At 42.8% G+C, this 12,959-nt stretch overlaps 1 protein-coding gene across 9 annotated transcripts in view; it reads right to left on the reverse strand.

Moving 5' to 3' along the window:
- Positions 1–12,959, reverse strand: part of KIF13A (kinesin family member 13A) — a 243,532-nt gene that overhangs the window by 55,324 nt on the left and 175,249 nt on the right. For all 9 annotated transcript variants that reach the window (XM_063604760.1, XM_034961513.4, XM_034961510.4 and 6 more), the window contains exons 18-22: positions 9,552–9,714; positions 6,258–6,398; positions 5,167–5,316; positions 767–928; positions 82–255 (exon numbers count right to left, since the gene is read on the reverse strand). In XM_063604760.1, coding sequence (XP_063460830.1) covers positions 82–255; positions 767–928; positions 5,167–5,316; positions 6,258–6,398; positions 9,552–9,714 — 790 coding nt within the window. The remainder of the gene's footprint in view (positions 1–81; positions 256–766; positions 929–5,166; positions 5,317–6,257; positions 6,399–9,551; positions 9,715–12,959) is intronic.

A 12,959-nucleotide genomic window follows, 5' to 3' on the forward strand; every position in this document is an offset into this window, starting at 1 on the left:
TGCTTGTGGGGACAACTGATTGTTGAACTGCACCAATTTCTGCTACTTCCTACACAGCTCATTTGGTAATGGCATTTGTACCTTACAGTGGGAGAAGGTCACTGTGTACTGGGCATCCTTGGACTGTGGTGAAGGCACCTCGGGGTCCACCACCGGGGCAGCCACCGTAGACTCACACTGGTCCCAGAATGTGTATTGACAGAAGACGAAATTTGAGAGGTTTAAGGGCAGCCCCGTTGCTTCTTTAATTTTTACCTGAAGAGATAAACAATACAAATAAAATTCCAATAAACACTAAACATTCTTTCATTTCAGCTACCTCAAATTTAACAGTAAGCGATGAAACAAATCGGTCATCCATTTGACATCTGAAAATATTATATCTGACACCGTGACACTAAGGGTTGTATCGATAATGAAATCTGTACCACAGTTCTGTAACTATAGTATATAAACTTGGCAACAAATACATACATTCCTGCAAAAGCTTCCTAATGACTGAGATGCAACCTTTAATAGAAAAAATAATTCACTAAGCAACATACACTTCTTGCATGTCAAATACATAAACACTTTTGAAATTTGATGCAACTGTCATAAGAAAGTGTGCTATATTTCTGAAAACAAAGTACTGTCCACCACTGTATCTGCTGTTACAAAATCCAACTTTTACTACCCTGGATGAAAAACTCTCATAAGATTTTTTGTAAAATGGTTTTGCATGAAAAAGGTCATTTATATGAGCCTCCCATCACTGTCCTCTCACCCGACATGTCAGCTTTTTGACTCGGTGAATGATTTCCCCGCTGCTGTCTACGACTTCGAGGCTCCCACTTTCACTGGAATTCTCCGAAGAGTCATCCTCCACCACACGCTCTGGAACAGCTCCTGTAACACGCATCACTTCCACGTGGAGACGCCCTGCAACCTGGGTCAAGGAACCAGAGCACCTTAGAGTGAACAGACATCCTGTGGGCAACCTCGACCCAAGACAGACGTGCCTTCTACAGTGAACCTGGAGAGGGGCTCTGCAGCTGCTACTTGGTCGTCTTCGGCAACGGGAGCCCTGCTACTACCAGAGCAGTCCATTCCACCACTTGCCCCTGTGATCATCCTGCCTTAGTGTGAGCCAAATTTGCCTCCCTGCAACTTGCCTTCTGGAGTCATCCTCAAATGTATCCTTCCAAAGGACAGCCCAGGAATAGCTTAAAGGTAGCTCTCACATTTTACTTGGAGTCATCTAGTATCCATGTTTTGTTTTGTTTTTCCAAGATGGAGTCTTGCTCTGTCATCCAGGCTGGAGTGCAGTGGCATGATCTCAGCTTGCTATAACCTCTGCCCCCTGAGTTCAAGCAATTCTCCTGCCTCAGTCTTCTGAGTAGTTGCGATTACAGGCGCGTGCTACCATGCCCAGCTAATTTTTTTTTTTTTTGAGACAATGTCTAGCTCTGTTGCCCAGGCTGGAGTGCAGTGGCGTGATCTCGGCTCACTGCAACCTCCACCTCCTGGGTTCAAGTGGTTCTTCTGCCTCAGCTTCCCAAGTAGCTGGGATTACAGGTGCCTGCCACCATGCCTAGCTAATTTTTGTATTTTTAGTAGAGACGGGGTTTCACTGTGTTGGCCAGGCTGGTCTCGAACTCCTGACCTCATGATCCACCCGCCTCGGCCTCCCAAAGTGCTGGGATTACAATCATAAGCCACCGTGTCCGGCCAATTTTTGTATTTTTAGTAAAGACGGGCTTTCACCATCTTGGCCAGGCTGGTCTCGAACTCCTGACCTTGTGATCTGCCTGCCTCGGCCTCCCAAAGTGCTGGGATTATAGGTGTGAGCCAACATGCCTGGCTATCCATGTTTTTTAAAATATATTCACTCACATATTCATGTGAGTGAATATGAAATGCTTCATTCACTTATTCATTTGACCAAACAGCTAGCTCATGAAATACCAAAATAAAAACACAGGTTCTGCCATCAAGCAACTCACAGTAAAGGGAGGCAAGACAGAGAAGTAACTCACTAACAGGCCAGGCGTGGTGGCTCAAGCCTATAATCACAGCACTTTGGGAGGCCGAGGCGGGTGGATCACCTGAGGTTAGGAGTTCAAGAGCAGCCTGGCCAACACGATGAAACCCTGTCTCTACTAAAAATACAAAATAATTTTTAAAAAAATTAGCCAGGCATGGTGGGTCACACCTGTAGTCCCAGCTACTCGGGAGGCTGTGGCAGGACTGCTTGAACCCGCGAGGCGGAGGTTGCAGTGAGCCGAGATCGCACCACTGCACTCTAACCTGGGCAACAGAGTGAGACTCGGTCTCAAACAACAACAACAAAAACAACAACAACAGCAGCAACAAAACTCACTAATAACAGCATAGAATAGTTGCTATAATAGATATATGTGCGAGTTGTTATGGGATAAACTTATCCACTAACACATATTTACCAAGAACTAACTGTGCCAGGAACTGTGCTATGAGCATCCAATAGCAAACCAAATTGACAAGGTTCCCGGGCTCGCGTAGCTTTTATTCTCTTGAGAGTAGAGAATGGGTGTGTAACTCAGACTGGGGCTGGGAGCAGGATGAAGGAGGGCTCCATAAAGCAGTGCCATTAGATCTAATCCAGGAGGAACAGCATATTGAAAGCCACATAGATATGAGGAATGTTACTTTAAAACTTTTTCATTAAAAGGTTTTAAATTTTCTATCATGGTGGCTCTCTGGATAGGAGCCAGTTTAACCGTGTTTCTCTTAAAGCTGGCTGCACAGAATCAAATTAGAGGAAAAGGATTATTCTAAAATTTTCATTCTTGGAGTGCTTTGTCTTAATTATATTTCATAACATAGTTTCAGGTTGTAATGACTGTGGCTGTCATTACACATGTGTACAAGGTGACACATGTTCTGGTAGTACTGCTATCATCCTAAACAGGGAAGGTTATTTTTAAAGGTAGATCAGATCCAATTTCCACACAGCAATTGGTACTGGCACCAAGGACCTACAAGAAATTACTTGATGATATCTGAGAAGTAAGACAAATATGGAGGAAGTAGTAAGATGGGGGAAGAAAGGAAATAAAAGAAATCAGAAGATAGTTGTTCTTAAGCTTTTTTTTTTTTTTTTTTGAGACGGAGTTTCGCTCTTGTTGCCCAGGCTGGAGTGCAATGGCGCGATCTCGGCTCACAGCAACCTCCGCCTCCCGGGTTCAAGCCATTCTCCTGCCTCAGCCTCCGGAGTAGCTGGGATTACAGGCATGCGCCACCACGCCGGCTAATTTTGTATTTTTAGTAGAGATGGGGTTTCTCCATGTTGGTCAGGCTGGTCTCGAACACCAGACCTCAGGTGATCTGCCTGCCTCGGCCTCCCAAAGTGCTGGGATTACAGGTGTGAGCCACCACACCCGGCCAAGCTTTTTTTTTTCTTTTTAATGCTTTTCGATAATCTAATTCATTTTAATATAATTTCAGGGGGATTCATGGAATACTCAAAGCATACCACAGACTCCAAATTAAGAAGTCCTGAACTAGGGACTCAGCCACTGAATCACTCTGCCATGTTAACTGTGCTTTTTCTTTTTGAGACAGGGTCTTGCTCTGTTGTCCAGGCTGGGGTGCATTGGTATGATCATGGCTCACTGCTGCTTAGACCTACCTGGGCTTTGGTGATCCTCCCACCTCAGCCTCCTGAGTAGCTGGTGGGACTATAGGTGCTCATCACCATGCCTGGTTAATTTTTTTGTTTTTTTTTTTGTTTTTTTGAGACAGAATCTTGCTCTGTCACCCAGGTTGGAATGTAGTGGTGTGATCTTGGCTCACTGCAACCTCCACCTCCCGGGTTCAAGCGATTCTCCTGCCTCAGCCTCCCGAGTAGCTGGGACTACAGGTGCCCGCCACTAAGCCTGGCTAATTTTTCTGTATTTTTAGTAGAGACGGGGTTTCACCATATTGGCCAGGCTGGTCTTGAACTCCTGACCTTGTGATCCACCTGCCTCTGCCTCCCAAAGTGCAGGGATTACAGGCGTGAGCCACTGCACTCTGCCCATGCCTGGTCAATTTTTAAATTTCTTTTTTAGACATGGGGTCTCATAGTGTTGACCAGGCTGGTTTCAGACTCCTAACTGTGCCCATTTTTCCCATGGGAAAAAGCTCTGTTAGGCACTGGTCCTCTGGAGCAGAATGTCCATGGGGTGTTTCCATAGTGGAGGGTGGGCTGTGCACTTACACCCCATAACTGGGAACCCGGGTCTATATCGCAGCTTCACTTTGGGCAGAATGGCATCTTATTCTTCACCTGCTCTAAGAATCACAAGAAATAACCTGGTAGTTCAACGTACATATTCTGAAATATCTTATGCCTACCTAGGCCACTATATCTAAATAGCTGAAATACCAGAGTTTAAAAGGAGGGTAACAATGAGTCATTGAAGCCTGTTTTGTTTTGAGTACTTTGGACTGCAAAATAATCCTCCTGAGTTGTATCTTACAAAGACCATTTAGGGGCCAGGAAGGAACTAGAGTATATCGCAAAGGTATGAGATTACCTTTAAAAAGAGAGAGCGATATGGGGCACAGAGCTGAATATGGTTTCCAAAATATTTCCCATTTGATTAAAACAAAGAAAAAACTTGTGACCTCCAAATATTAAATGTTATAATAATCTTTTAAGATCATGACTTGGGCCAGGCACCGTGGCTCACGCCCGTAATCCCAGCACTTTGGGAAGCCGAGGCGGGCGGATCACAAGGTCCGGAGATCAAGACCATCCTGGCTAACACGGTGAAACCCCGTCTCCACTAAAAATACAAAAAATCAGCCCGATATGGTGGTGGGCGCCTGTAGTCTCAGCTACTTGGGAGGCTGAGGCAAAAGAATGGCGTGAACCCGGAAGGCGGAGCTTGCAGTGAGCCGAGATCGCGCCACTGCACTCCAGCCTGGGCGACAGAGCGAGACTCCGTCTCAAACAAACAAACAAACAAACAAAACCATGACTTAATCCTCAAAGCTTCTAATATCGATTATTAGTAGAGAAAAAAGAATGCAGACCTTGACTATTTGCCTTAGTTTCTTGATCCACCTCAAGAACATAGCTTAAATAGAATGAAAAACAAAATAAAACAAAACAAAAACTTGAACCACCATCGTTCTCCAAGGCTGGCCTGTGCTTACCTCCCCCTGCTGGCTGATGATAGGGACTGCATACTGAAGTTTCACATCACAGAAGAGGCATTCCAAGAATACATTCGCCACCCCGATGAGATTGTGATTTTCTTGGGCTTCATAGAAAGGGTCACCTCGTTTTCCGTAGAGTCTCTTTGCCTGAGCAGTAGGAGGGGCCAGTGAGTGGACGAATAAGAAACACAACATCAATTTAAATAATATTATTTAAAACTAGCATTTGAAAAAAAATTTAAAGAATCTATCCATTTAAACAGCAAGTAAAATTATAATGTCACATAAATAAAAACTAAATTAGCTGGGCGTGGTGGCGCACGCCTGTGGTCCCACCTACTCAGGAGGCTGGGGCACGAGAATCGCTTGAACCCAGGAGACAGAGGTTTCAGTGAGCTGAGATTACACCACTCCAGCCTGAGTGACAGAGCGAGACTCTGTCTCCATTAAAAAAAAAAAAAAAAAAAGAATTAGCCCATGGGAGGGGCCTGTTTGCTGGGGAGCTAAGTAATGCCTGTGCAGAAGATTCCTCTTCAGTTCCTGCCTTGTCTTCCTTATCTACCTCACTTGCAGCTTTTTCATTTCATCCCCTTTGTTTTGCCTCATCTCCTTTGCCAAGTCTTCTTTTCCACTGCTAATGTCCAAAAAATGGATTATGCAAGCTTAAATTACTCTTAGTAATCTACCTGGCCACGATCACAGCTAGGGGTGCGTGAACACACATTAATGAATGCGAAATCCACACTGGCTCCAGCCAAGCTGATTTTTCACAGCACCGATAAAATGGCATAAATTTACTTCATTCTATTTCTTTTCACTTGAAATGTAGTAAACATGAAGCCAAATAAGAATCTACTATATGTTTTCTTCATTTAGTTCCCAACTGTGTGGGGATCATGTGTTGTATTACTGATCCAACTTAGCGCTTCTTTCAAAATCACTTGTACTTTATTTTCCTAATATAATATCTAACGTATCATGAGCACATCTCCGTGTGTGTGTGTGTGTGTGTGTGTGTGTGTTGCTAAATCGCTTATATTCTCTGTTTTTAACATAACAAAATCTCCATTACATTTTGTCTCTTTTACCTCAGGAACTTTTTCCTTCCATTCTTGGTAAAGGTCTCTCATGTCAATTAATTTATTCTCCAGCTTCTCAATGGTCCACACTTGGGTGCTCTTTCCTTTCCTCCTCACTTGGATAGCTGGTTCACTCACTATTGCACCTCTCTGCATAAGGAAGAAAAACAAAACAAACCCTGTTATAACTCCTTTTTCGATTGCTAAAGCAATATATATACAACAGCAACACAGTAAGTTTGCAAAACACATAAATGCATACAAAAGAAGATAAAATTCTACCACCTACGAGGATAGTCTGGTTTATTTTCTACCTTCTATGTACACTCATGCACACTTTTTAATTTTTATCACGATCAAGACCAAACAAAAGTATAACTTCATACCCCAATCCTCTCTCCAGTTTTGATATTGTGATCATTTTTCTTGTATTGTTAAATATTCTTCATAAGCATGTTTTTTTTTTTTTTTTTTTTGAGATAGGGTCTTGCTCTATCATCCAAGCTGCAGTGAAGTGGTATGATCTTAGTGCACTGCAGCCTTGACCTCCTGGGCTCCAGGAATCCTCCCACCTCAGCCTCCCAAGTAGCTGGGACTATAGGCACATGACACCATGACTGACTATTTTTTATTTTATTTTTTGTATTTTTTTGTATAGATGGGGTTTTGTTACGTTGCCCGGGCTGGTCTCGAACTCCTGTACTCAAGCGATCTGCCCACCTTGGCCTGCCAAAGTGCTAGGATTACAGGCGTGAGCCACCAGGCCCAGCCATAACCATGATTTTTTAATGGCAACACAGCAGTGTCCTTAGCATTTGGATGTACTATACATTTGAGTAATTATTCTATTGTTTGACATCATGTCTGTTTCAAGGTTTTGCTATTATAAAGTCCACTATAAGCATCCTTGTGTATAAATCTCTATGGACACTTCTATGACTATGGGCTTAGAATAAATTTCCCAAAGGGGAACTACTAGGTCAAAAGACTAAAACCCAGTAAGACTGATAAGATACTCCCTGACTCATTTTCTAGCTTGCTTGCTGGAAGAAAAAATGAATGGATGAAAAACAATTTTCTTACTTTTTTTAAATTTAGTTTTTCTTTTTTTCTGAGTCATAGAAAAACAATTTTCTGGCTGGGCACGGTGGCTCATGCCTGTAATCCCAGCACTTTGGGAGGCCAAGGTGGGTGGATCACCTGAGGTCAGGAGTTCGAGACCAGCCTCACCAACATGGTGAAACCCTGCCTCTACTAAAAATACAAAATTAGCTTGGTGTGGTGGCGCATGCCTGTAATCCCAGCCACTTGGGAGGCTGAGGCAAGAGAATCACTTGAACCCGGGAGGCGGAGGTTGTAGTGAGCCGAGATCATGTCATTGCACCCCAGCCTGGGCAAAGAGCGAAACTCTGTCTCAAAAAACAACAACTGTTGCAGGAAGTCAGGGACCCCGAACGGAGGGACCGGCTGGAACCGTAGCAGAGGAAGATGAATTGTGAAGATTTCATGGACGTTTATCAGTTCCCAAATAATACTTTTATACTTTCTTATGCCTGTCTTTACTTTTATCTCTTAATCCTATTATCTTCGTAAGCTGAAGATGTACGTCATCTCAGGACCACTGTGATAATTGTGTTAACTATACAAATTGATTGTAAAATGTGTGTTTGAACAATATGAAATCAGTGCACCTTGAAAAAGAACAGAATAACAGCGATTTTTGGGGAACAAGGGAAGACAACCATAAGGTCTGACTGCCTGCAGGGTTGGACAAAAAGAGCCATATTTTTCTTCTTGCAGAGAGCCTATAAACAGACATGCAAGTAGGAGATACATTGCTAAATTCTTGTCCTAGCAAGAAATATTAATATTAATACCCTGGGAAAGGAATGCATTCCTGGGGGGAGGTCTATAAACGGCCGCTCTGGGAATGTCTTACCTGGTTGAGATAAGCACTGAGATACGCCCTGGTCTCCTGCAGTACCCTCAAGCTTACTAGGGTGGGGAAAAACTCCACCCTGGTAAGTCTGTGGTCAGACCGGTTCTCTGCTCTCGAACCCTGTTTTCTGTTATTTAAGATGTTTATCAAGACAATATGTGCACCACTGAACATAGACCGTTATCAGTGGTTCTCCTTTTGCCTCTGTCCTGTTCCCTCAGAAGCATGTGATCTTTGCTAGACTGGTATTAGTAGTTCTGCTTTTTGCCCTTTGAAGCACGTGATCTTTGTACCTACTCCCTGTTCTTACACCTCCTCCCTTTTTGAAACCCTCAATAAAAACTTGCTGGTTTTGAGGCTGAGGTGGACATCATGGTCCTACCGATATGTGATGTCACCCCCGGCGGCCCAGCTGTAAAATTCCTCTCTTTGTACTCTTTCTCTTTATTTCTCAGCTGGCTGACACTTATGGAAAATAGAAAGAACCTACATTGAAATATTGTGGGCGGGTTCCCCCGATAAACAACAACAGCAACAAAAATGAAAAACAATTTTCTTCAAAGTTTCTCCCTACAGGAAAAATTCTTCAAGGTGAAATGACAGGAAACTCCCAAACGCTTGCAAAGAGAGTCGTGTATCTGAAGTCAGGTATCATGAAAAGTCTTCCTTTCTTATAGAATTCACTCTTAAAAAGGTACCATAGCAGGCTGGGCACAGTGGCTCACGCCTGTAATCCTAGCACTCTGGGAGACTGAGCATGCAGAACATCTGAACCCAGGAGTTCAAGACTAGCCTGGCCAATATGGCAAAACCCTGTCTCTACTAAAAACACAAAAATTAGCTGGGTGTGCTAGTGCGCACCTGTAATCCCAGCTACTCGGGAGGTTGAGGTAGGAGAATTGCTTGAACCCAGGAGGCGGAGATTGCAGTGAGCTGAGATCATGCCATTGCACTCCAGCCTGGGTGACAGAGCAAGACTCAGTCTAAAAACAAACAAACAAACAAAAAAAACCCTCAGGTACTATAGCCTACATGTATTCCCCCATTTCAGAAAGGGGCATTTACATGCAAAAAAAAGCAGGCAAAATACATGTTTCCAGTTTTATTGTTTTAAAGAAGGCATATAAATTAGGAAGTCCTTCAGCCACTAAAATTTTGTGTATTCTGCTTATTACATATCTAAGAACATCATTTAAATAGCATTCTTATCCAATGAGGTATATAAAGAATGTCTTGAAAAAAATAAACATCTCTGGCTGATATCAGGATCTCCTCAGGCATGTTTCTGGGGTTTCAGTTTTAGATCCTATTTTACAATATTTACTATTGTGCATCTTGCCCTCTCACTTGAAGGACATTCTTACCTTCCTATTGGCACTGAGGTTTGCAGCAGGGATCTGAAGAGTCACTTGGTAATCGGTGAGTTTGCTCATTTCCTCAGCCAGGAAGTTTGCTTCCCTCACCAAGGTGTTAGCTTTAACCAGCTGCTCTCGCAGTTTTGCCAGGCTTTGTCGGAAGAGTTCATCCCTGCAGTGTCATAGAAAAGGAACAAGAAAATCTAAAAGAAAACTGCAATCCCGTTTCTAAGTGAGCATCTTATTAGAAAATGGGAGAAAACTCCTCTCGGGCAGTATTTTTCAAACTATTTTACCAGACTACCTCTCATCCTTCCCTCCTGCCCACAGATGGGCTATCTGTTGAGAGCTACTGATGGGGAGCAAATTGTTGAGCGACTTAACTGAAAACCACGTTTTAAATTATGTAACACGTGAAAACGATCAGATTGTGATATGAGGATGCAAAAAACCAGTACAGGAATCTTTGGGAAAAACAAACGATGATTACGACTTGTGTGTGTGTGCTGAGGGAGGGTGGTGGGGCAGGGAGGGGTTGGCAGATGAGAGAAACCTGGAGTTAGGAGAAGAAATTATTTTTCATGACTTCTGCAGTTGGCAAAAGGCATGCGATGGTAAGGTAGTTCTGCAGTAGCAGGAATTCTTCGTTTCAACTCTCTGTACAACATTACTTGCTGATAAAAAGCTTCCCTAATATCCCAGATTGGTCAAAACCCTCTTATATGTTCTCTCAGCCCCATGCCTTTAGCCTCCATAGCATTTGCCATAGTTAGAACTTTTCATTTTTACTCGTATAATTATTTGTTTAATATCTGTCTCCTACTAGGCTGTTAGGTTGCCCCAAGGCAGGGACCATGTCTTTTTTTGCTTGCACTACCCTAGCTCCTGGCCAAGTGCATGACCCATCGTAGGATATTCAAAAAAGACCCACTGAATAAAGAAAAGAGTGCTTCTGGATTTCACATTTGAATCTGGGTTCTAAAGTCACTCCATCTAGCAATTGCTCTGTGCCATATATAACTTCTCTTTTCCACCATTTATACGCCGCAGGAAATGCTTACATCATAGAAAAATAATGAGCTCAAAGCATCTAAATCTCTACTCCTCCTCACTTGTCACCTTAGAAATGACAGAAGACACATGCTGTGAGGATGCTAAGGTAAACAAAACAGTTTCTTAAAACCATATTACCAGCTGGGGGCAGTGGCTCACGGCTATAATCCCAACACTTTGGGAAGCCGAGGTGGGAGGATCACTTGAGGCCAGGAGTTCAAGACCAGCCTGGGCAACATAGCAAGACCTCATCTCTATTAAAAAAAAACAAAAAAGGTGATACCATTTTTCCAATCACCCACGCTTAGATTTGTTCAGTCGGCTCAGTCTCTTCTCTTTTCTACAATGTCCAAAAAATAAGCCTATTGATTCTTCCTTTGAAGCATCTCCTAAGTCTCTCTGTGTTTTATCATATCCCTGGCTCAGGGCCCTTACACCCTTCTCAATAATCTCACAGTACCCAGGCTCTTCTTGCTCCACTGCAAGACAGTCCTTATCAAGCCCTGCCTTCCTCAGGCCGTTCCTCGGCTCAAGGCCTTGCAGGGCTCCTCTTCTCCCATAAAATAAATCCCAAACTCCAAATCTGTACCCTCCCACAACCCCTGCCTAATGGTTTTTGAACTTAATTTTCCCTACTCTTCCATAAATCACCTTCTACACCAGTGGTCCCCAACCTTTTTGGCACCAGGGACTAGTTACATGGAAGACAACTTTTCCATGGACCGAGGTTGGGGAAAGGGAGAGTTTTGGGATGACTCAAGTGCATTACATTTATTGTGCCCTTTATTTCTATTATTATATTGTAATAGACAATGAAATAATGATACAGCTCACCATAATGTAGAATCAGTGGGAGCCCTGAGCTTGTTTTCCTACAACTAGACAGTTCCATCTGGGGGTGTTGGTAGACAGTGATAGATCATCAGGCTTCAGACTCTTATAAGGAACATGCAACCTAGATCTCTCGCATGTACAGTTCATAATAGGGTTTGTGCTCCTATGAGAATCTAATGCCACTGCTGATCTGACAGGAGGTGGAGCTCAGGCAGTAATGCAAGCGATGGGGAGCAGCTGTAGACACAGATGAAGCTTCGCTTGCTGGCCCACTATTCACCTCCTGCTGTGCAGCCTGGTTCCTAACAGGCCACGGACCCGTACCAGTTTGTGGTCTGGGGATTGGGGACCCCTGTTCTAGACTACACGAAACAGTTCTTTTGCAGTCTCCCAAATACATCTTAATTCTCTTCCATTGCTTCTCATCTGTTCATGCCAATCTGCCCACCCAAAATGTCCTTCTTACTTTCTCTCTGCTGGTCAAACTCTACCTCTCAAATGCACTTGAAATCAATCCTTCTCCCTGAAAACCTCTGTAGAAGACTCAGCTTCATTAAGTCTCATTTTCCACTGAACAACCAACAAGCTTACTGTGCAGTCTGTCCACTTAGCGATTACATGCTTTTCACTTCAATACATTCACACAATCAATGCATACAATATTTACTAAATACCTACCAGGTGACCACATCATTCTAGGCACTAGGGATACTTCAAAGGATTTCCTGTCCCTTGCAACTCATTTTCCAGGGTAGGAAATAGAAAACAAACAAATAACTATTAATATATAATCCTAACGTTTCCTATTGTTGAAACTGTTCTTTAATTTTCTATGATTTAATTTTTCCACAAATTTATATCTTGTTTCATATTACATTCTAAGTGTACAAAGAGAATAAACGACATCTGTGGCTTTCTTTGTAATTCTCACCAGCGTTTAAATTTACTTGATTCTCAACCCATCAACATTCATGTAGGTAAGAGTCCTTCATTATTTCACAACCCATCAACAATTTACTTAGGTAAGAGTTCCAGCTTCTTATATAACCACATACAATTAATGACATCTTACTTTTATCCAGTGAAACCTGACAAAATCAATAATGCAACTATTCTTGTCTTTGAATGACATTCCCAAAATATCTCATCTTTTTTTTTCTTCCTTCCTTCCTTCTTTCTCTCCCTCCCTTTTTCTTTCTTTCCTTCTCTATCTCTCTTTTTCTTGGAGATAGGGTCTTCCTATGTTGCCCAGGCTGCAGTGCAGTGGCTATTCAGAGGCATGATCACAGTGCACTACAGCTTGAAACTCCTGGGCTCAGGTGATCCTCCTGCCTCAGCCTCTGGAGTAGCTGAGACTATAGGCATGTGCCACTGTACCCGACTTCTACACTTTTCCTTTCTTTTAAGAATTTAAGCCCCAAAGAAAATCAATCTGGAATTAAGGGAAATCAAAAAAATATTTTTAACTATTTAACTGAAAAACACTATGGTTAAAAGCAAACCACCTTCTTTATCAGATACTTTTGTTTT

The sequence above is a fragment of the Pan paniscus genome, chromosome 5 (assembly GCF_029289425.2).
Source record: "Pan paniscus chromosome 5, NHGRI_mPanPan1-v2.0_pri, whole genome shotgun sequence".
In the NCBI taxonomy this organism is placed as follows: domain Eukaryota; kingdom Metazoa; phylum Chordata; class Mammalia; order Primates; family Hominidae; genus Pan; species Pan paniscus.